At 39.6% G+C, this 25200-nt stretch overlaps 2 protein-coding genes across 10 annotated transcripts; one reads left to right on the top strand and one right to left on the bottom strand.

Annotated features, from left to right (window-relative positions):
- LOC107221455 (sialin) lies at positions 1-20528 on the bottom strand. 9 transcript variants are annotated; one of them, XM_046745402.1, is made up of 12 exons: positions 20392-20528; positions 8667-8772; positions 7820-7908; positions 7673-7731; positions 7060-7529; positions 6211-6295; positions 3571-3794; positions 3296-3445; positions 3084-3216; positions 2831-2986; positions 2619-2704; positions 1-2241 (listed from the first exon to the last, which is right to left on the bottom strand). In XM_046745402.1, the coding sequence occupies exons 3-12, from the start codon at positions 7834-7836 to the stop codon at positions 2014-2016; spliced, it is 1608 nt and encodes a 535-aa protein (XP_046601358.1). In that variant the 5' UTR covers positions 7837-7908; positions 8667-8772; positions 20392-20528; the 3' UTR covers positions 1-2013. The 9 variants fall into 9 exon arrangements, with proteins under 9 accessions (XP_046601358.1, XP_046601356.1, XP_046601357.1 ...); XM_046745400.1 differs by lacking the exon at positions 20392-20528 and adding an exon at positions 17679-18030; XM_046745401.1 differs by lacking the exon at positions 20392-20528 and adding an exon at positions 14172-14190.
- Positions 17367-24798, top strand: LOC107221441. The gene is made up of 12 exons (XM_046745399.1): positions 17367-17545; positions 21031-21327; positions 21414-21554; positions 21616-21692; positions 22019-22139; positions 22248-22415; positions 22482-22678; positions 22767-22923; positions 23424-23587; positions 23650-23866; positions 23934-24127; positions 24376-24798. Exons 2-12 carry the CDS (start codon positions 21208-21210, stop codon positions 24473-24475), a joined length of 1656 nt encoding a protein of 551 aa, XP_046601355.1. The 5' UTR covers positions 17367-17545; positions 21031-21207; the 3' UTR covers positions 24476-24798.
- The last annotated feature ends 402 nt before the right edge of the window (positions 24799-25200 follow it).

Genomic DNA, 25200 nt, shown 5'->3' with positions numbered 1-25200 from the left:
TCTTACGTATATATGTATAATATAAAATTTGTTCGGCAGTGTCGTTTTGAAAAATATAACTACGTAATGTAACCTTTCTTTTTTTTTTTTTATTGATATTGAATTTTGTTCAAAAAATTGCTTGCGACTTGTATTCTTCTTTCAAACCATCCCCAAATTGCCTAGATTTGCAGATCGAAGTTCGTATTAAAATAATTCGTGAATTATTGGCGTGTATCATTTCTTTTCCCGTGAATCAATCAGCCATTACATACCCACGTATATTCCTTCCATATATATGCAATTTCGCACATATCTACTACCTGTACATATTATACACCTGAATTTTTTCTACCCTGATTGAAAATGGACGAAAAATTTTCCATTACTCTTTCCACTCCGATCCTAACGTTATGTCCTTTCAATTGAGAAATCATTGAAAAAATATATATCCACTCACTCGAAACTGAAATACGACAAAGATTCAACGAGTGATTCAAGACCAACTTACCGCGTTGATAGTTTTTTTGTAAATCGACTCGTAGACTTGTTCACAGTTATAGAATTATAGATTCATGTGTATACCTATATACAGAGATGTTTGACGGTCCGAAGTTTTAATTAAAGTGCGAAACTTTCGTTCATTAATATGAGCATCAAATTTTGCAAAGCCCTTTCAACGAAACCGAGGATTTGATGTTGTTCGAAACAAAAATATCTATAAATCTGCGTAAACTAGACCATAGTTTTTTTTTTTTTTTCTTTGTTTACGATCTTCATCCGATCGAGCTTCAATTGGAATTACATAATTTGGTCTAGGAGAACAGCAAATGAGGAATACGTGCTAGCTATTATCTTTTTTTTCATCTTTTTTTTCTTCTTGTTTCGTTGTAATCACCGATAAACATCGATGAACGTGATTCTTGCCTAATAGGTTTCACGCAATGATACGTAAGAACTAAATTCTACAACAAGAGATAATTGTACTTGAATGGATGACATAATCAAAACTGCAAATGCATATACATATATATATATATATATGTATATGAATCAACTCCATCCTCCGAGATTGCTATTATTTATATTATTATTGTATCAATAATTTTTCTGTCACGTTACTGTCGTCACCGTTATTTTTATGATTCGCGGACTGCTTGCACATCGAACTTACCCTTTATTTTATAACTATATTTATACGATGTGATTTCAATTGAACTGTATACACAAATTTTTCAAATAGCAAGTATCCGCATATATTCCTCATTTTCACAATATTACCATCAATGCTACTACATCGTTATTGTTACACTTTTCTTTAATATTTTTAATTTTTTTTTCTTTTATAATAGTTTAAATCCGATGAGCAAATAGTATCACACGAGCGATCATTATTATCATCATCATTATTATTATTATTATTATTATTATTATTATTATTATTATCATTATTATATACACACAATATAACCATACCTGAGAGATCATTTATACTTCTTTCTAAAAATAGTTATTCTCAATATTATACAAATGAACATGATCAACTTTGTAATTACAATAAATTTTTGTATTTTTGTTTTTTTTTTTTGCTGCTTTTTTGCTGTTTTTTTTCCCCCCTCGATTTTCTTCCGCTTCATCCCATAGGTACGTTACAATGTATTGTAATTATATACTACGTATGTGCACATCACCGATGCGTTTGTGTTTCACATTACATTATACGCGTAATTCGTGAATTTCATAGAAACAGTGTGAAAAAATTATTTGAAGGGTGGAAGAATTTTTTTTTTTTTTTTTTTTTTGCGACAAAGATTTACGCATATAACTGTTCTGTTCGTCGTTGCTCGTATTTTCTAACTCGAAGTATTCTAATTACGGAATGACCGAGACGGAATATAGCAAATTGTGAAGAAACAAAATTATGCAGGATACACGAGAGAGGTTATATGCAATATTTTGAAACGCTTGCAGGTGAACATTGTAAATTCTATACATTTAATATTATGTATATATATTATATGTACAATAATAAATTTAGGCTTGTACCTGAGACGAGCCGGATCGTTTCGGAACGATTTTACCGTCCTTCTGGGGCGATTCCCTCAAAGGTTGCGAGTCCTCTCTGACGGATTGTGGATATTTTTGATCAGGATAATTCCAGGCCTGGATATCAGCGGTGCCGAATATTTGATATACGACGTAAGTTCCGCTGGAAACGCAGACCGCGACACCGAAGACTTTCCTCCATGCGTCGAGAGATTGCTGGAGGTATGCAGAAAATACAATTTTTTTTTTTTTTTGAAACGCCCCCGTTTTGTTAAAAATTAATACTCTGCCTATTTCTTCGATCAAAGACCAGACAATATCTCGTGTCAACTAAATCTTTTTTGTTTTTATCATTTCGGACGATAGAGTCCATAGATATCTTGCTCACCGCAAGACGCCTTTTTAGAGGTGCTTTAAAAATCATTAATTTTACAAAAAAAAAAAATAAAACTATCAGAACAAAGTTCAACGTTACTCCGATACGTATATAAATTTTTATAACAATAAATTGTAACGTGTCTTCGCGAAGAATCGTCTTTTTCGACCATCAAAATACAAAAAGTGTCGCTGGATGAACCGAATCCAATACTCACGCTGTCCTTGGTCATAACGCCGGCTACTATCGGCGACAAGAAACTCGCCGACATGTGAATAGTTTGTGCAAAGGCGAGAACTGGACCTGAGAAAAAAATTAAAGAAATAAAAAATAAAAAACAACGAATCAAAATTCAGTCGACGAGTCACAGTGAGTTAAGAATTAAAAATGGACTGCCAAAGGAGTGATAAAATAGGAGAGACAACCTACCGGCGAGATTTGGCGCGATGTCAACGATGTTCGCCATGGCACCGGCATAAGCGGCTGTGATAAGCGTCACAGCGACGAACCAGACGAATAAAACAAGGACGATATTGCATCCCAGATATCCAACCAGCAGCAAAAGTATTCCAGGAACAACTTGCGCTGGTAAGTGATAAACGGTTCCCGGTTAGTGTCGCGATCGATGCGCGTGAGAAATCGATCACGCGCGACGCTGATCACTAGATCATCGACTACTCACCAACGGCAGTGAATATCCTCCGAACGTTCAACAGCGAGAGTATTTGTCGCGTGACGAGGACGTCGGCGAGGTAGCAAAACGCAACGGAAGCCAGATAGCTCAGCAGGAACGGAACACCGGAGAGAATACCGTTCTGTAATCACACGACTGGTGTGAAAATCGCACAAGGATCAACGCACCGGCAATATCATGAAATTCTCCCGTAAGCTCACCGTCTGTATGTCGAATCCGTGGACGCTCTTCATGTACACCGGACCCGGGATTATGAAGACGTAGTGGACCCATATCCTGCCGAAGGTCGTTATCCCGATAGCCCAAGCCGGCCACGAGGTCAGAATCGCTCTCCAGGGAACCGGCATTCCCTAGAATTCAAGACCAAGGTGTTACACAAGCGTTTCTCGAGTCAAGTTCGTTGGGTTTCTTTCGTACTGGGATGAATTTGCGAAGCATTGGACGATGAGGATCGAAGTGTCGTTGAAATAGTCACCTCGTTTCCACCAACAACTTGTTCACCAACGCATCCCTCGATGTATCGTAGTTCTTGAGGCGATATCCTTGGATGACAGGCGGGAGTGTCAAAGGCAAAGAAGTACCATAAGACACACCATCCAGCACCGATACTGCCGGTGGTATAGAAGACGACTCGCCATCCGAAGTGGTGGATGAGAAAACCGCAGAGTGGATATGTGAGCCCGATGCCGATGCTGAACCCTGAATATAGATCATCTAAATTTTAGGCGTTAGCTCACCCCGATACGTAGTTTTGAAGGAGAAGCTGAAACATGACGCTTGTCGAATGGGGTGCGGCAATCTCGTATCACACGATCCGTGACTTTTTTCTCGTTACAGGAAACGCGGCTCTCAAGTCCGGAACTCGTTTACTCTGTAAAGCGATTTCAAGTGGCGATTTAGTATGAGAGAGGATGAGGTTGTCGTTATGGCGGAGCTATTATGGTAGGACAATGAAACTTCTATACCTGGAAAAACGATATTATACTGAAACAAAAAAGGAAATCCGATCAACCTGAAAACTGGTACTTTGTTTAAATACATACGTGTGTATATGTGTAATACATATATACGCACACACACACACGCACGCGCGCACACATGTATATATATATATATATGTATATGTATATGTATAATATACCACGTTCACATTGGCAAATCAATCATCACAACCACCTTTGCACCTTTCCATTAACACATCATTGTGCAGATGTAGATTCGCGTTGCCTAACGCAAATAAGGATATCGAAACAATGACGTGTTTCTCGACGATATTTTTATCAAAACTCTTTGCGGACGAAGTAAAATGAAATGAAGAAAAAGGACCCTGCGGGAACCCTTATGGAAACTGGCTTTCAGCGAAACTCTTTGAAACTACCTGATTCTAGTAGCCTATTGCCAGTAGATCAAAAGTGCCTGAAGACACTATACCCCAAAAACTCAGGTTCCTACCATTTTCTAGAATCACGTCGTTGGTATGCAGAGTAATGAATGTTTTATCCCGTACAAAGATCGTGAATAGCAAAGAAGCAATTCAACAGATTCCCTAAACCAGTTCCCATAATCGTGCCCACGACTGCCCCGTATCTTTTCCAGCTGGAACTATTTTCAATTCACACCATTGTCCTCCGAAGGGCCCTTGATCCAAGTACACGTTCCTTTTCCAGCAAAAGTTTTCCAAAAATCATACATAGCTTGCTGGTAGTTTTAAATGTGCCGCGGGATCACGACTCCTTCAGTCGACGATAGGTGTTGAGGACTTACCAAACTAAAAAAGTAGAGTAAGCCTCACAAACTGATTTTCCGTTCCAACTACCAAAAAAGAATCGCCGATAGCGCAAAATTGTTAGGCGTACCTCGTTTTTCGTAATTCCAACAATATTCAAACAGTTGTTTTTTTTTTTTTTTCAACGATACCTGCTTTACTCAATTTTTCTAGTCACTGTAACGAATGAAATTTTTCTCAGTGTACGACACGACATATAGACTAGAATAAAATCAAGAAAAAACCGACGGTACCGAGAACTTGAAAGGTATAGTCAAATCGAGGCGGACTAAAGTCGTGACTCGTGACATCATCGAATGAATTATAAAGCAAACTCTCCAACAGCTGTATGCTAATTAACCGATAGCTATTATTCGTCCGTCGTATCGCGACGACGAATGACGGACGTAAGAGAGAAGTTAACCATTCGCACGTTACATGCAATATCATTGATTCGAAAAAGTACACCACCCAAGTATAAATAAGGTTCATAATATACAGCAGCGATGACCGGCGTATGGTTTGGATTTACGAAGAGCGTTGCTCTTCTCACGTTAATACGATACAATATAATATATATATATATATATACATGTGTGTGTGTGTGTGTGTGTATATAAGGTATGGATATAAAACTGATCGTTGGGTCCGGCTGATTCAGCCAGGCTGGAAGTATACTCGGCCATTCTCATGCTGTTGAGCGGTCGCTGTTGAGTATACCCCGCGGTCCCGAGAATGAAAACGGAACTGCCGAGCTAAACCAATTTCAACAAGATTCATGATTAATTCCTCATCGCCATTTCACCTCTTTCGATCAAGTCATTCGGAAACAGGTACGACATTATGAAACAAATGTTGGGAGGGTTCAGTGATTGCCGAGACATCGAAGCTGCGAGTTATCACTTTCCGGATATATATGTATAAATATGTACATTCGATACGAGTAATTGAAATCGGTCGGTTTGCGAAAAATGTGGAGGAAATATTGACTATTTTTTATATCGATGATAACCGGCATTTTCGTTGCACGACTCTGAAACTGAATGGGAACAATGGGTGTGTTTTTTGGAAACTAAAATCGAAAGTTTACGATAATTAACATGATGATATAAGTTTGTATATACATATACGTATGGTATAATATATGCGAACAATTGGTGATAATTAAGAGTTATTTCCGTGCTCAAGGATTTAGCAATCAGATCGCATGTAATACAATGTATGTAACGTATGTGTAAGGTTGAGATAATGTGGCAATGAAAGTGTATGGAAGTTTCACTGTAACATAGAAAGAAAACATGTCTTTAGTTTTTCTCGAATCCTTTATTTCAGGGTGACTTCATCGCTTACCTTGGAAAGATGACATGAACCTAGATCGCTCTGCCGGTGGTATCCAGTGTCCGACTATGGCGTACATCGCCGGCCACGTCAAGCCCTGAACAAAGACGCGTAATATTAAGTTGAAATTTGTCTTCAGGGTTTATACCTAGTCGGGATTGTGCGAAAATCGATTTTATTTAATTTTACTTTCGTAGTGTAGCGTATATATTCAAGTATATTGACAGAAAATTTCACGTCGATCCGACAAATATTATCCAAGTTACGCGGACATGTGCAAAGTGCTTTTGAAACTTTGAACCCGTTTTTCTCAAAACTCTCTTTTCAATATCGGCGAGCAAGATTTTTCGGAAACGGTTCCACCGATCGGTCTCAAATTTTTAGTGGAGAGCTTTATGAATATATTTTTCAGTCCTTGATCGAAGGTTTTTTCTCACCGATAATTATTTTCTATTTCATAAAGAAATTAAGGCGAAAATTTTTATGGAAAGTCCAAATTTTTTTCCGAAACGCCGCCGTTTTGTTAAAGATTAATACTTTACTCGTTCCTTCGATCAAAGACCAGACAATACCTCGCGTCGACTAAATTTTTCTTGTTTTTTCGTTTCTTGCTCACCTTGCGAGACGCGAGACGCCTTTTTTTAGAGGTGCTTTAAAAATCGTTGCTTTAACATATAAAGAATATGAGAATGAAGGTCAACGTCACCCCAATGCGTGTATAAATTTCCATAATAATAAATTGAAACGTGTCTTGGTGAAAGATCCTTGAAAAATTCCATTTTCTTCCGCCTCCCGACCAGGCACAACCCCACAAGTACTCTAAGACCAGACTTTAAGAAAGGATGAAACGCATGGTCTTACACTTGCCGCCCCCTGAATGCTCCTCAGGGCGATCATCGCCCCGTAATGAATGTCAGCTGCGGTCGGCATGAGGAAACTACAGATAGCTGTGAGCAGTTGCGACCCACCAAAGACGGTCTTGGTACCAAAGTACTGGGTGAGCACCCCCCCGACTATCTGGGATAGGATGTAGCACCAGTAAAACGATCCGACTATCGCCGACTGAATGGCAGGACTCCAGTCGAATTCCCCGAGCTCCTCCGGCGGTGGAACAACCGTCGTGTTCTCCTCCGACCACGTCGTGTTCTGGGCGACGTAGCAATGGGCGACGGGTTTCCCCGGAGAGGTTTCGTTGCCGTCAGCGCTAGCCGGCGGAGGTACGGACTTCGCCATGGCGACCATGGTCAGGTTTATGTCCATCCTCATCATGAAGGAGACCAGGAAACCGGAGAAGGACAACATGTAGAGCACGACCCTGGCCGGAACTATGTCTGCGGGGATAGAAAAGAGCGATGGAAAGTGGTTGGAAACGGTATCGCGTGCTTTTATAGTTTCCTGGGTGATTCGGTCGGCCAAATCCTCTCCGAAACCGTAACTCACACTCGGTTTTTGTAACGTGACTTTGTTTGCTCACCCGCAAGCTTTCGCAGACTGCACGGCGATGGCTGTTTGTAGATGGTGGTGTCGCGGTATCTGGAACGGATGATAAAACGTCTTACAATCCAAAATCTCCTGCTCGCGCACGCAGCTTTGTGATTATTATTTTTTCCAAACTTCTCACCTCTGAGGATTCTCCATGATGTCTTTGGCCTTGGCGCATCCAGTTTTTGACCGAATTCGGGACCGGATACTCGGTTATCACTTCAGACGCTGTAACAGGTACGGAACACGTTGAATGTTAAATTACTCCTGAAAGGTTCGATGCGTTCCAAAGAGAGAAGTGTTCAAGGTGTACCGAAATTTTGTGACCAGTGGAATGCGCCTACACTGAGTAATTCGCGTAATCACTGCTATGCAAATATACAAACGACTAGCGTGTCCGATGATAATTTTGCAACTCAGCGTGTCGGATATAGACGCATAGTAGGTACCGGTGTAAATGGATACATCGAACTTCACCGCGTTACTATACAGCGTGAATAATTATTACACATAATATATTCGTTGTAGAATCCTGACGTGGCATACGCAAAACTGGTCTCTTGACACCAACGGCAAGAAGCTGATGCTAATTCCGAATTTGACATGGCTTGGACGGTGTTCTTTTTTCATTCGTTCCGACAGTGTTGCCGTTTCAAAATATAGGTATCACCAATCGGTAGGGAATTTCATTTACTCAACTTGGGCACTATTCGATCATGAAATCGCGTCTAACCGTCAATATTGATGTTCCATGAATTCTGCCTCGATAAGATCCCGCACAGAAACACTTTTTGAACACGAATGCTCGACTTGACTTGACTTGAAGTTCACGTTCTTCAGCCTTCGTCATGCGCCAAGGTCATTTCTTCACCCTGACTTCATCCCTTCGTTATACTTGACGCGAACCAAAGCACAAAGAAACGAATTACGGTCAAGATGTTTGCTCATCTTTACTTTCGTTCCATCCAATCGTGATTCGGACTTACCGATGTCGGGATGATTGATGAGCATTCCCTGTTCGCAGCTACGGATACCGGATCGAAGGACTAGGCAATGAGGTCGAGTTTTCGAGGAAGGTGGTCGGATTCGGCACTGTAACAACGAGTCCAAGATCAGGAATCGCGATCTCGTGAGAAATGGTTTTATTCCGACGTCGATGAAAGCTATACCGAAACTGAGTTCTCGCGCGAGGACCGGCGGGCCACGAGGCCAGCTTGCTCTGCGATTTTACCCCCCTCCTCATTCTCTCTCTCTCTCTCTCTCTCTCTCTCACTCTCTCTTTCTCTCTCGTTCGCAAGACGCGGTTCAATTACTCGCCTATCACCGTTTCTCGGACCATGAAGCGTGCTAACGTATGAAAAAAAAAAAAATTCGAAGGGCTTCTCGATGATGTCGCTGCTAATTGAGGACTGCACGTTAAGGGATCGTGCTGGTGTAACGAATATAAAATAGCTGATTTTAGTGATGTTTTTATTTTTTTACACGATTAATATACGCTAATCAGACTTATTCTTTTTTAATGTCAAATCGAAGCAATCGCGAAGAATAGAAATGAAATTTTCTTTATCGTTTGTTTTTATTTATTTATTTTTGTATTTTTTCACATCTTTTTCTTGACGGTTGAAAATATCTTGGGAGAGAAATGAGTCCTCGCTATGTACACATTTGTGACCGTAAATGTTATATGAAAAAAACAAAAATTCGCAAAAGATTATTAATCGGTATGAAAGCCGCTATCTTGCTGCGGAGTATTTTTTTTTTTTTTATTTTTCACCTTGTTGCTTGATAAAGAATGGAGCGAAGAAGATTGTGTCCAAATTTGAGACGGATAGCTTGAAAACTTTTCATCCCGACAAGTTTATAACGTTTTGAAAAACCGCGTTACGAGTAAACGGTTAAAAAAGAATAGAAACAAAAGTAAATATTTGAAAATTTATTTTTCCTTCTTCACTAATGATCTTTGACTTGACGTAAAAAATTTTTTTTTTTCGTTACACTAGCACGACCCCTTAAAAAGGTTGGTTTGCCAAACATCGAACCTTTTCATAAATTTTATCTCTCCGGCTGGTCGTTTATTGAGAATTCAACATAATCGTGATATTCACAAGCTTCGAAGAACTCATTTCCTCATCTAAAATTCCTCCGAACGATCAAACTTTGCATTTCGTATTCGCAGAGCAACAAGTTCGGGCCTGGAATAAAAATCGTCCCTGTTTGACGCCGAAACTGATATAAATTTACCGCCCAACTACACACCCGAAGATAATCACTCGCCCGCTGTTTTCGACCACGACCGCGAGAGCATTGATTAATTATTTATACGTAGACGCATCACGTTTTTTTTTTTTTTTTTTCGTTTTCCTTTTTTCCAGTTTTTTTTTTTTTACTGCGCGTGTTACACGTCCATAAACTTTCCACGTTAGGCATCATGGAAGGGAATCAGAGAAGTGTTATGGGGGTCAATCGCTTGACTCCGGGTGATCAATTTTCGTCAAACTCAAGCCGGCGGTTTCCTGCGAGTTTACCGGCACGTTTTCAAAAGTTTATAGATAGGTATACAAACGTCGTCGACCGTTTATCGCCGACAAATAATCGCTCTGAAAATTATTCATCACGTTAATGGTGTTTCGCTCGATTTTCGCAGTGCGAAAAAAAAGAAACATTCGCTGTTTTGCCAAAAATTCTTATCCATATTCCAAAATCAAAACGATAAATTGTACCAAGGTTTTCCCCGTTTTTTTTTTTTTTTTTTTTTTTTTTTAATAAATATGTTTCGTTACATCTGTGTTACAGTTTAATTTTCAAACTGTACAAACAATATTCTGATAAGGCAAAGGTCAGGAATGCGAGGGATTTTCCCGAGGATTTATCAGTAACAGGGATAAAAGTAACAACGACGGTAGTTATTGCAAAAAAAAAAAAAAAAAATATCTAATTAGAAGAAAAAAAAAATAAACAAATAAAAAAATGATGATAAAAATAAATTAAGAATTAAAAAAAATTATCTAAACTCAAACTCTTAGCAGCACCAGATATAATCGATTCGTTTCATTATACTTTACAAATGCAGATGTTACGAGAAAAGTCGGCGCCTTTGTTTAATCATCTCTAAATAAGTGAAAAATAATTGTTTCGAATCGTCTCGCTGCTATGCGGCAATATTGAGAGACGCGCAATAATTGAATCGCAGGCGGTTTCATCGCGTCGAGAATTCGGCGAAAAAAAAAAGAAAAGAAAAAAAAAACCAACCTCAACTCGCATAAAACGTCGTACGTACAGTTTTACACATCGATCAGATTTTTTCGCATGTAACTATAAATAATTAAGCGCGCAGTCCGCAATTACATTACTCCGCGTACCTATAATCTCATGCGACTGAATAAATTATAAGCTTATAAATGATACACGAGCCGGTATATAAGGTACACTTATCAGCGTATATCGATGGAGCTTGAAAAATAAAAAAGAAAGGAATAATAAAAGAATAAAAAAAAAAAAAGGGAGGGAAAAAAAAATTCGGCGGACATTCGTGTCGTTGCTCGTTATAACGCTTGGCAGAACGAACTATTTATTGTAGGTATGTTAACAACCTGCGGGGATTCGAGTCGTTCTTACAAAAAAAAAACGCGGTTAGATTTCACCGCGCGAAGTGACGGCGGCGTTGTAATATTCACAGCTCTGCGAACGTAGATTAAGGAGAAACGCTTAATCGTTATCGCAGAGTTCCTGCGAAAGGACAACCTTGTAACAGTGAAAGAGAGAAAAAAAAAAAAAAAAAACCGACAACAAATTAAAAATATCATAATGTTGAGTAACCGCATCCTTGCAACTATGATAATGATGCAAGTCGTTTATCAGCTTTAGTAGCTACACAAGTTTCCTCGTACATTACAATAATACGTATTTGACAATAATAATAGTTCATAAACCTGATTAGATAGTTACTAAACGCAACCCTAATTTTTTTTTTTTATAATTATTATTATTATTATTATCATCAATCGCGTATTGCAATAATTTTATATTATTTAGCAAATATTATACGAGACGCAACAAAATTTACACTTTTATGTACGAGCAGTGATTTATTTTACTCGATCATTTCTTTTATCGACATAAAATTTAGCGCTTTTGGCATATATATGTATATCACTGATTTTTACTCTTCTCTTACATGTAATTGTAAGTATTATTGTCACACCTTTAGATCCTAGCTTTTTCTGCTTCTACTAAACGTTTCATTATTTCTAATTTCAAACTACTTTACGCAATTTCTCTGCTTAAATTTTTGTAAAAACTTTCAGAGCACATTCAGTAGATTTTCCTTTCGCTATGCAATAATCCCTGCTACGTATATATTTTTATATCTGCTAGGTTCTTAATACTGTCAACAAAGTAAGAATTAAATTTAACAACTATTTCCATTTCCTCTAAATTACTAATTATTCCATTTCAATATTTTACTTCTTTACAATCTTTATCATTTACTTTGTCTTTTAACGTTTCTTTTATCCTTTTTTTTATTTTTCATTTCTATCAAGTTTCACTTTCACGCAGCCCTTTTCTTACTTTCCTACAAACATCCGCAGTTTAATTCCTTAGCTGCTGAAATACTTTCCGGTCACGCTCGTCCTTACTCACACAAGCCACTTTATGTTCCTCTTGTCCATTTTCTTTACCAGTTGCTCTACGCATTCACGAAACAATTATTTTCCCTCCCATTTAGTTGTCGTGGTTGATTTGCGTTTTGCGATGCAGTTAAATCGAGACATTTGAAAACAAGGTATATAATATTTGAAAAAAAAACTTGTCAACCGGAAGTTCTACTTCAACGATTATAAATACCATACAAACGCTAATATTCTTTGATAGATTTTAGACGACGAATAAAATTCATTGTACGTGTATGAATAATAGTTGATAATTGAATGTAGAATTTTTTTCACACATAGCATTGATTTTATACTGTAACTTTGATATACTCGAGAGAAGAATATCTTTTTCATCACGTTGTTGGAAATTTTCCATCTGTTATAAAAATTGACTAAAAAATGAAAGGAAATTGTGTAAGACTTTGAAAATTCGGACGTTACGAACGGATTGGAAATAAAAATCGAAACTTTATTCCGTGGAATTCTTCAATTATTGCTGGAATCGTTGATACATACTTTACGTTTGCGGGGCCGATAAACTCGCCGTTTCGGACATCATGCCAAGATTACGCAAAATAACGCAAACTTATCCCGCACGCGTGTGTATTCGTATATATTTACGTAATAATATTAACGGCGCAAGAAAGAGAACGAGTTTACGATCGTAACACTCCTCGTGTAGTGTGGATTATCACATATGTATACCCGGCCTTGGATCGATTACACCCACACGTATTTACATATACGCATGCAGGGTATGGACGTACACACAGAGTCGAGACTTGGATAGTTTGGACACGTGGCCTCACCCCGCAGTGCTCGATGAACGGATTAAAAAATCATTTCGCACGAAGTGTGATTAACATTGTTTGAACGGTTGACGATTTTTACCTTTACGTTTTTCCACGATTTTCTTAAATTTTTCAATGAAACAGCGATGCATTGTCGAAATTTTGACCGTTCTCGGTCATTTGTTTACCCCGTAAAGCAAAAACAATAGTCAGTTTGCTCGGTCGGTAAGGGTAGGAATACTACGTGGCCTTAAGTTTTTTTATTTATTGCGATCATACACGATAAAAATGCGTTAAAGAAAACAAAAGTACGGAATGAAAAAGCGATGTATTGTCGAAATTTCAACCGTTCTCGATCATTTGTTGACCCCGTAAAATAAAAATAAGAATCAGTTTGAAAAATGAAACTCACGTTTACTTTTCAGCTTGCTCCACGGTGTTCAACCACTTTTAATTTAACTATGCATTTGCGCTGATTAGATTCAAGTTTTACCTTTGAGATTTTTACCTCCGATTTGCAATACAGAACGGGTATTAAAAACATTCGAGATAATTTATTATCTGATAAAATATCGTCAAGAATATCTTCGCAACTTTTAATACTGTCAAAATTGATCGCCGTCTCGTTTCGAAAACTGTCGAATAATAATCAGTAGCTGAAATTTTTAATCGGATGATTCAGCAAACGTTATTTAGTAATATACTTATATATACGACACGTTACAGCTATTCGAGAATAAATTAAGTATAATAACCGCGTGCTTTGACATCAGAAATTTGTTTTCGTTCTCGCGTGGCGTTTCTTCTAAGCGTGTAAAAGGAAAAAATTGCTGTAATTGCTCCCAAAACCTATTTTTTCAAACGATTGTCTTTTTTCAACGCACAGTTATGCTTAATTTCATGCGCTACGGAGATTCATAAAAAATAACTCAAGTTTCTTCTGCGCATCGTTGAAATTTTAAAGATTATCACGCGGTACAGGTAAGCGTTTTATTCAATCATTCAACCAGTCACTCGAACAAATGGGCAATAAAAAAAAGAAACTTACCGATTGTATAATACACCTACCGCCGGTGTTATTTTTTCATTTTTAACTTTAATGTTATTTTTTACAACCGAGTTCCCGAGCGTCGTGGCAAACGTTGTGACGAATTGTTTAGCGTTTTTTTTTTTTTTTTTTTCTTATTGCATACGTATGTTGTTCGCTTTAATAATCTGTTTTTTTCCTCTTCCTCCGAAATGTTTCTTTTTGTTTTTTTTTTTTCAATTTATTTATTCATACCAAGTTTGATGTTTTTATTTATCGCGTTACACGATCACGTGCATATCAGGTAAATAAAGAACGGAAACTTGAAACTTGTATAATAAATTTACGTGATTTGACTGTGGACAAGGGGGAGGAAAAATATTCCATCGAATTGAATGTGTGATGATGACAAACTTTTTTCTCAAACTTTTCTGAAAAACCGGTTTATAGACTTTTTTTTCGTTATCGAGTGAGAAGCAGGTTCGTAATATGTGACTTTTTTTTTTCTTAGAAACAGCTGGGCAATATTATTTTCATTTTGTCCAGTAAACTGTGCTTATACGACGATAAAAGTTTTGAAAACCCTGCATAAGGAATAATGCTGTTTCGTTAAATAACACAACGTACTAATTATTAATATGGTTCTTGACAATAACGCGTGTCCATTTGCTCGGTTTTAAATTAGGCCCATGATTCAGCCACTTTGTTAATGCCACTCTTCTCTTTATGTATCACAAATTAAACACGCTTCAACAATTATATCGTCGTTAGAATAGCTTATGGCGTTAGAATCGTTACTGTTATCATTATCAATTGACGAACTAAAGCATGATATTATCGCACTGCACGCGGTCGAGAGATAATAATTTGAAACCACGAATCATCATCGTGAATTAGTTTTGCAAAAGTATATTATAAACAGAAAAAGTATCGCGCTGAGGAAAATTTCGTTTTCTACAGTAACTAGAAAAATTGAGTAAAACAGGTATCGTTAAAAAAAAACTGTTTGAATATTGTTGGAATTAACATTTTTCGCCATTGTCGATCCTTTTTTGGTTATTGCAAAGCAAAATCAGTTTGCGAGGCTTACTCAAATTTTTTAGTTAAATAAGGCTTTAACGTCAATTTTTTTGTTGCGCAAGCGTTAAATTTTCGCAACAGTTGCAAGAAAATATAGTAAGAGCGATAGACTTTCCGGTAACGGCTAGAAAACTAATTTTCATTTTCTACCTGGAACTATATTTTTCGATCGTGGTAAAAAATGAAATTAGTTAAGGACCGAGCGGTAACCGGAAGTAAAAATTTCTCTCAGTATGCTTTGCGAAAATTTTTTTCTTCGACACGTGTGCGATTTTTCCATCGCTTTTCGCGGGTTGAAAAATTAGCAATCTTCGGTAATCGTATCCGGCAATTATTCCACAAGTATATTAATTCACTGCGGAAGAAAATTAAGCCGGCGTCGCGACGCGTGCGCTCGATTCACTGCTTATACGCCGAGGAATTCGACGCTCGTGTTAAACGCCGCCGGTTGCTGCCTGATCGATAGGAAGAGAGCCCACGTTTTCAGGGTACAGGGTCAAGTGCACGCACTATACGTTTCGCGTCGACGATTTTTTAAAAACGCGAATCGTAATCAAGCCGTATTACGCCAGAGAAAGAATTTTTATTTTTATATTTACGCATATATAAGCGTTAAGGTAAACTGAGTTTCCATACTGTTACAAGCAAATTTGGTACAAGTTTTATTGTTAGTCAGAAAATTCATTTGCTTATTTTTTAACCAGAACTGTATATTTCCCGGTCACGGTCAAAGGTGAAAATGAGCGACTCGTTATCAGAAGAAAAATAAGATGAAGAAGAAGACTGAAATTGAGACACTACTGTACAGATGTTTACTCTAATTTCTCATGTTTCATCTGTAAATGCAATGAAATAGATGAAAAAAAAAATAAAATGATTCGTGTAGAATGTGTTTATTGAGATAACGATTCGTGAATGTAAGATATTATAATATTTCGACTAATTTATCTCTCATTTATATAACAATGATTATTTCGCAGCTGTATTAGTTGTTATTCCTTGCATTTACACTACGCGTATACAAATATATTCCAATGTCTACAGGGCATCGCATTTATATGATTTAATGCCATGAATTTAGCCAGCGCTGATATGGTTGGGAATTTTTTTTCATCGCGCTCAACTGACTGTGAAAATGGAGAAAATTTCTAGCTTAGGTGAAGATAATTTTTTTTTTATGTACGAAGTAAAATAATAAATGTTTCTCGACTCACGCATATCACGTTCGTACTGATTAAGAGTCTCTTTAAAATTTTTAAACACGTTACGATACATGAAATACGGTTCAAGGTACGAGTGTTGAGTTCGATTGACGAAGCGTGTTGTTCGTAAAGAAGAAATTACAGTAAACTTTTTTCTCACCAAGTAATTTTTCAAACCAGTGAAATTTCATTCGCGACGTCTCGAGTTTTTTTCAAATGAAATAAAAGCATACCGACATCAACAATTTGGCATGAAAATTTCCATATTTCTTGAATTTTGAAACGAGCCAAAGTCACCGGTTCGTGCCGAAAATTTGTTTCAACGTCGCGGAATAATCGCCTTATTTGGAAAATAATAAAAATACTTTACCGAATCCGCAGTGTCCGCATTGAAACAAGGCGGGGCCGAATAGTACGGATTATTACTACTAGTCAGACCACGCGGCGCGGCTACAATGAATCTAGTAGTGTAAGCCGGAAGCCGCCAGACACGAAAACTCGAGGCTTGGAAGATTTTCGAGTTTGTCGTTCTCTTAACGAAGCGATAGGAAGACTATGACCGAATAAGGAATTACAGGAGGATGTAGAATCAAGGATAAGAATACCTACTGCAAAAACGACGTGCGTTTTAGAAGTTCAAACTGATTCCATCAATTCGTTACCGTTATGGAACTATTCGACCAAAAAAGAGAGCAATCTGCGTCAATACTATACTACAAGGAAATGGTTTAGAGGAGAGTATAAATACGGTATACAATAATATTTTCTAGAAACAATCGTTGCGTACATACATACGTACGAATTTTGCGACTGTAAATGAGACACGTGAAAGGAGGACGTGAATTTTAACGTTGCAGATACCGAGTGTCTCGCAATTACAAGCGGCTGATTGTATATCATCGGTTGGTCAGCATTCTGCCCCATATGTTACAACAGCTCTTTGTCTATGCTCCAATAAAAACGCGAGTCAAAGCATGACCGGTGAAATTTAAAAACCCACGGATAAAGAGCTACTGTATTACAGAGAATTGAACCCGTGGATTAAAGCTCGCATCGACGGATGTTTTAAGGCCCGTTTCGTCTCTCTTTTTCATCTCGTAACATGGTATACGTGTAAGTGTACATGTAAGATTATTGCAATAACAAAAAAAAAAAAAAAATGGGCCCACTGACAATGAGCAAACGAATACAGAGCCCATTTCGTGACGATTAGAAATCCTGGGAGCATCGCTGGGCACTGACTCACCTCGATCCTAACTCCCCTCAGTTCCTACGTTCGCCAAAACTCTTGTCGATCTGGTCCGGCGGCGTTGTCAACTGCACGACCAGGGTGCATGTCGGACCTCGGTATCATCCGATTTGGGCCCGGTCTTCCGGGCTGAATGGGGTGAAAATCGGGCCCCTCGACTGGCGCCGATGACCGGACGCCTGGCGTACGTCGGATTTTGAGCAGCTCGACACGTGCGGAATTAAACCGGGCGTTGCGGTGGTGCAAAAGTCGCGTTTGCTTTACGCGACTAACGCAACCTGACGCAATGCGAGCGAGACGTGACGGCGCGGACTCGACGAGACGAGGAAAGGCTGACGACGCTCGTCGACGTTGGGAAACTCGCGGTGCTTGCGACGGCACGAGGCTTCGCACGCGAACTGATGTCACGTGACCCGACGTGCCGAGACGGAACCGCGATCAATGCGACTCGACGAAAGGCCTGCGCCGGTCAAAGCGTCTGACCTACCTGCTCGAATCGATCACTCGGTCGGACGTCAACGGAATCTAGGGACTTTTTTCACGTCACGTTTGCCGCCATAACGAGGTTATAGGTACCGTACACACCTTCGTAGAAGGTGCCAGCAGGAACGCAGGAATTCTCAAAGACGGTATGGCGTCGATTCGTTTTCATGCAAGAACGAGTTATCGTTTAACGTGTTGACCCTTTGATGTACAGCGACTCGTATACGTTGTACGATAAAACAACTTTTTTTTTAATCGGTTATTCAAGATTTATATTCAGTTTTTGAGTATCGCTGTATTTTTTTATTTTTTTTTTTTTTTTTGCACGATCGGACTTCTAAGATGTCAATGACGATGGTTTCAGAAGTATCATGATCGTTCCGTAAATAAACATTGTTGAAAATGCTGGTTTTTATAAAATAAATGGGATTGTGGGAAGGTTACGGGGACTGGAAAAGTGAAAATCGGTAATCATGGGTTTTTTTGGGTCGCTGGAAACGAATCCGGCGTCAAAATTTCAAAATTCGAAATAGCGGATCCAATACGACGAACTGAAAATATAAAAATTGATCCTATTCGCTCGTATGAGATCGGACACTTCGAATTTTGAAACTTTCTCAAATCCGACCCGATTTTTTAAATCAGTCACCTTTCGAATATGACTGCAAGGAAAAACGTATGCCTTAAAAGGTCAAGAATTTTATCCAGTGATTTCAATTCTAAACTAGTTGTTAAACCGTGATCGAAGAAGGGTATTTGGAAAGTTTTTGTTAATTCAATCCGAGTTGCCTGATTTTTTGGAAATTTTTTTATTTTACCCATCCTACAATTTTCTTTATACACTTGGTGATTATTTTTTCCAGTACTTTATCACCGTTTTCCACTAAACAACTTAATTTCGTTAGCCTATTTGTTTAATTTATTTTCCTGCCAAAAGAGGTACAGAATCGTGGTACTTGAGCTTTTTCCCTCCCAGAGTGATCGAATCGTTTCAAACTTTGGCAAACTATGGTGTATGCAATTTTGCTTGTGTGCATGGTCATCGACGAAAAATTTGAGATAATATCACAATCGAAAACGCAACTGATAATTACAATTGTCATTCGTCGTTCCTTGCGTTGAGTGGTCGCCATTTTGGAACCGGATATGACAGCGCCGGTTGCAGAACTCAGATTTTAATCGATGAATTCCTCAGAAGCAATAAATTCACTGTCATTTCCGTAAAATTGACGATACGATTTTCCATAAAAATCGCAATATTCTTCCATTTCCCACCTTAACCTACCGATTGCGCAATAATTGCATCGAGAATTCTTTAACCCGTAATTTAATTAGCATTTTGCAATTAGCTCTCGGCAGGAAAAAGAATGAAAAATACACGATCCGTATATCGTGAATGTTATAATTATTGCGTAAGAATCCGCAATCATATCGCATTAATCTCGTTATTCTCTTCCCGTGTCATACAACAACAATCCGATTTCGTAACTTCTTTTCCTTCGTTACAACATCGACGAGTCGTTGATAAATTGCCAATATTTAACAAAGTCGTACAACGTTTTGCATATGATTGATCCGGCCACGTGCCCTGTCCATGACTTTATCGATCACGCGAGTAGTCTATTGTGCCGTAGACAATCTTCCCGTGCGTCATTTCCTGGTGTTCTGCAGCCTTGACGATACGTCGTGAAAAACAAAAAAAAAGAAAGAAAGAAAAAAACAAATCACTCAATTTAATTTCGCGAGTGTTGCGGAGATTCGCTAACGATTATACATCCGCTCCGAAGGAAGCTGTCAGCGTCGATTTCAACAACTCGATTTTGTTTTCCGTTCAACAGTTTCGGCCCTACAACCTTAACCAGTCAGTCAGCTTCTCACTAATGTCCATTATCCGTAACACCGTAAAAATACATGGATCGTAACGCGTAACGCATAAATGTCGCTAAGTTTTGAAAACAGGAAAAAAAAAAAAGGAAAAAGTTTATAAATGTTGTGGTCAGGCTGCCTCGTCAAAGGTATCCACCTCGCCCACACCATGAGCCATCAGAACCTTCCGTCACCGCACCGAAAAAAACAATCCAAACATCCGGTTCCCGTGTCTCGTCGTAACAGCGTCAACAAGTAATTATGCCCGGTCATATCGCACTGTCTGAGATTTTGATAAGCGAAAAATCGACGGATCGTTGTGTCGTTCAGGCTGAACAAAGTGACGTCGGCATTGTCTTACCTCGAGGATCCCGACGATGTTCAAAAGGCGAATGGAAACGGTTCGCCGGATTGTCGTCACCCTCGTTCTTTGATCAAGGCGAAACCCTCGTCGAGTACCGTAAAAACAGCCGGAAGGTCGAATGATGTGATAAGCGAGGACGAGGTCGGCTCGATGATATCGAGTATCAGGTGCAGATTGTCAGCCTCCGATTTCGATGCGAAAAAACAGCCGGTGAACGCGATTAAATCGGCGGAAAATTCACCCTCGCAAATCGTCGCGCAGTCTGCGAATAATCGTAAAATGGAAAGAGGTAAAGCTGTGTGTACTTTACGATTGGTGATAACGGTGTTCCGTCTTTGCGTTCGCTTCGGCCCAGTTTATCAATTTGCACTGTGTTCACCGGCACCGCGTTCCATGATTTAATAGCTGTAGCGATGATTTTTTTTTTTACCCGCGAATTAATTGGACTCGTTAACGAGTGTCGTCGAGCGTTCTTGGAGGCCTGGTTAAGGATGTATTGGACGTACATTCTCAACCAAAAGTTAGTCTCGTCGACAATATTGAATACTTTGCGATAAGATGAAAATCGGAAAAAACCGACCACAATAAAGACGATAAAGTTATCACTTGTCAATAAACTGTTTAATAAATTTTCAGGGAATGTTTTCTTTTCGTTGAGTGTACGAGCCGGTTATATTGATTTCTAACATTGTTATAAACAATCAAAGTGACGCAAAGTTAAATAATCTCGAACCTCTGCAGTTAAACCTTAAGGAACAATCATGTTCGAATCGTAAACCACTTCTGACTTAACCAGAAAGCGCCCTGGTCGGTATGATCGGTAAGCAGTTGTATCTAGCGGAAAGTCAGATGCAGAAAATGCATCTGTTGATGTCGAAGGCCGACGAGCAGCTGAAAGAGAAGGATCAAGAAATCGGCCGCCTCAAGCGCAAGGTATGATACGTAATAGGTGCGACGGTGTTGCTCGTTGGACTCGTATTGTTGAATTTGAATATCGAAACCTCTTCGTGTTCCGCAAGGTCAGGGAATGGGAAGCTAAGTTCAAGCACCAAGAGTCCGTCCATAGAAAGGAGTTGCAGCGGGAACGGAAACAGGTCGAAGACTCCGAGTACCTTTACAAACGATGCCTCGTGCTTGAGCACAAGATCTACGAAATGGAGGTTCGCAAACAGTCCTCAATGAAAACATTCCAAGGATTATACCGCTGTCTTATCCTTGCAGAAGTTCCTCGGGGACTACGGTTTGATGTGGATCGGCGATTCGGAGAGCGGTTCCGATTCCCCCAGGGCAAAATCGATGTGAGCGCTGATCCTTTCTGGTCCTGTAAATTATGGAGGGTAGAAGGGGTGAGGAGGACCATCTCCGTGTGTAGAAAGTGTCCGTAAATCAGAGGGACGAATTAGGATGGCGTTGTTGCAACGAAAGATCCACAAAGCGCCAATCGGATTGTTTCCTTAACTGCTTATCAGCGCCGATCTGGCGACTTCAACTTGAACCATTATTTCGCGATTCTTGGCGGACACTTTCCCGGTCAAAAACTCATACGAGATACTTCTCCTTACCTCAACCTTGCATGGTGTAATTGAAACGTTTAAAGGAACTGATCGGCTCGTTTGTGCTTCAGAAACTACTTGGAGACCTGCTACCACCAGCTGATGGCAAACATCGAAGAGTTGAACTTGGCGGCGGGTAAAGGGGAGGTTCACGTGCAGCGAGAAAAGGGTGGAAGTCGAGCATCGTTCAAGGTGAATACGTCTTGGGACATGGTCGACGGTACCTGATGGTGTAAAAAAACGAAAGGTAAATACGTCCAAGTCTACAAACGTTTCCTCATCCGTTACGCTTTTCCAAAGACGTCCTCCTGCATGTCGCTCAAGTTTTACAAGAACGGTCTCGTCGTTCAAAACGGGCATTTAAGACCGTACGAAGACGTCGCTACGGCTTCGTTCATCCGCGATATTCTCGACGGCTACTTTCCCTCCGAACTTCAGCAAGCCTATCCAAACGGAGTTCCGTTCAAGGTGAAATATCCATTCATGCCTATATCGAGAAATCGTTGATTTAAAGCCGCGAGGAATATTCTACAGGTCGAGGACCATAGAACGGAAACCTTCCAAGGTGTGGGATGCGGGTTTCCGGGCCACGGGCATCGGTTGGGAAAAGTTCATCCCGGTGGGAATGGAATGGCCCTTAAACAGGGAACAGCGCCGATCGCAAGAATCCAACGGCAGAATTACTGCAGTCTGACACCAAGCGTTCCGCCACTTTTGACCATGAACGCAAAGTAGGCGATAGTTGTGGATGATTGTAGATGCATGTAATGTAACAAACGACTTGACGTTATTTTCCGCGGTCATTGACCGCGGTTGCAGATCAATCAAGTCCAAGAGTTTTACCGAACCGCCTTCACCACCCGACATACTGCAGCTGAGGTCCCAAATTCTAGCTTCTCATAACAACAATTGTTCCGACTCTCACATCCAGTCACACATTAACGCCGAGCTTGGACTAAGCTCGCGGAGTGAAAAGGTATTTTCTACCTCTGACGGTGTTCTTAAGGGGTTGTACTCAGTCAGGAGGCCCAAAGTAAGCGAGTTTTCAAGGATTTTTCACGAAGAGATATTTCAGTTTATTGATATAACAATTTATAAAGATATTGGGGTAATGTTGAACTTTATTCTGATACTTTTTATTTGTAAAAGTACTGATTTTTGAGCTGCTAAAATTTGAGACCGATCGGTTGAACCGTTTTCGCGAAATCTTGCTCACCGGCTTTGAAAACATAGTTTCGAGAAAAACGCGTTCAAAGTTTCAAACGCTCCGTGGAGTCTTTGCAAATGTGCGCCCAATTTCGAGAATACTTGTCGGATGGACATGAAACTTTCTGTGCATATGCTTGAATATACATGTAGGTACATAAAAAAATTGAAATGAATAAAAAACGATTTTCCAAAATCCTGATTGGGTAGAACCCCTTAATTCGGAAGACAAGCGAAATTAAGACTTTGAATAACGTCGATGATCCGCAGAAGCGTGACATGGCGACAAAAGACGCCGAGTACCACATTTCGTTGCGAGAAAGAGGGCTCAAGTTCGAGAACCGCTTTGGTTTCGGATCTCCGAGACTCGCAAGCGGAAGTAGAACCAGTCATCACAGTTCGACAGACCGATCCACCGACCGGATGTCACCGAGGTAATTTATCCGATTGTTATCCGACGTGATTAGGCGATTCCTTTCATTCTCCCGTCCTCCAGTCGCCTCGAAAGCTCTCGCAGCTACGACGGAAGGTCGCGTTCAAGGTCGGCAAGTTTGCCTGGGAAACGACCGAGGCTTTCCTCGCTATCGAACCTCAGGACTCCGTCCGGGAGTCAGAACGCGTCAGCTTCGAAGGTGTTCGATTACGCGAGCCTCGGCAACGGCGTCAGGAAACCTCGAGCAACCAAGTCCGCAACACTGGAGAGAAAAGGCTTGGTAAAGTCGATAGCGAGCTTTATAATTTGCTGAATTTGCTGTTGTCTTTGCTTCGCATATCTCGCAGGCCCCGCTGCTTCACCAGGTAAACGAACCGACTGGAAAACCCGACGAAATGAGACTGAAGATCAGGTCTTTGAACGGAAGCACTTTCTACCTTGTCCATTTGTGCCCCGACGATACTGTCGCCAGGCTTTACCAACTCCTTGACACTTGTCATGCCAAAACTCGGCTGCGAGGATACAAAGTCGTCGTAAGCGGGTGAGAATCGGACGTTTATAGTTAGATTTACTGAAGGAAATGAGCCTTGATGTTCATAAGGAAGGTGTTCCAGGTCGATATCCCCGATTTGATTTCTTTTGTAATATGTTGTAGTAGGCTAAAAACTAAGCGACACGTATTTTTTCTTTTTTTTTTTTCTTTAACCGACATTAAACACTTCAAAGAGGCGAAACCATGCTCCAAATAAAAAATCAAAGTTCAACAATTTTCGCGGATAATGTCTTCAGGTACGCGCCTAAGAGATTGGAACAGCTTGGTGTTTCTCTGAGGGAATACGGTATTCTGAGGGACAGCGTTCTCCACGTTGTAAACGACTCAACAATGTGATTGCAGCAATCGATACCAATGGAAATGACATATGAAAACAGAAATATGATATCCATACACCGTAATTACGTAACGCGATTACAATGAGCATAAACACGATCACCGGCACAGGTTTAAATGCGATATTATCGATATTGCAAACTTATACTTTTTGTACAGCTCTTTAGACGTGAGAAGAAAAATAAACGCGTATATATATATGTATATGTTTGTGCTGTCAATATGCAATAATTGCATTCATTCAGTCATTTTGTGGGACTTGTTTTAGGTATTCTCTTTTTTCTCTCGTGTTACTCGGCATGACGTTATCGCCTTTTTATCACAGATTTGTGTATGGTTGTCGCAATGGGGTTTTTTTTTTTTTTTTTTTCTTACGCTTCTCATATTTAAAGCTCCAAGATCACTCAAGGCAATCTTAAGATTTAAGATTAGCCGTTTTGCATTAACGGGACTCCTCGGGGTTTCGCTTACTGGTTTGATGAATGCGAAATAGGAATTTAGGTCGTGGTCAAAGGGTTCAGAGCCAAGGCTAACTTCTTCTTGGCGAGGCGGGTTCAACGGCTTCTTGTGCCGATGGATCAAGTCACATGTGGCGTATGCTAATATAGAAACTGATTTAAACATCTGCCAATCCAATTAAATTGATCTTTATTTCATATAAACATACAACCACCTCCCCTGAACTCGTTAATAAATGTTAATTCATTCGCATCGGTAAACAGGTT

The sequence above is a fragment of the Neodiprion lecontei genome, chromosome 7, assembly GCF_021901455.1.
Source record: "Neodiprion lecontei isolate iyNeoLeco1 chromosome 7, iyNeoLeco1.1, whole genome shotgun sequence".
Taxonomy (NCBI): domain Eukaryota; kingdom Metazoa; phylum Arthropoda; class Insecta; order Hymenoptera; family Diprionidae; genus Neodiprion; species Neodiprion lecontei.
This window is presented reverse-complemented; position numbering and strand designations above follow the sequence as displayed.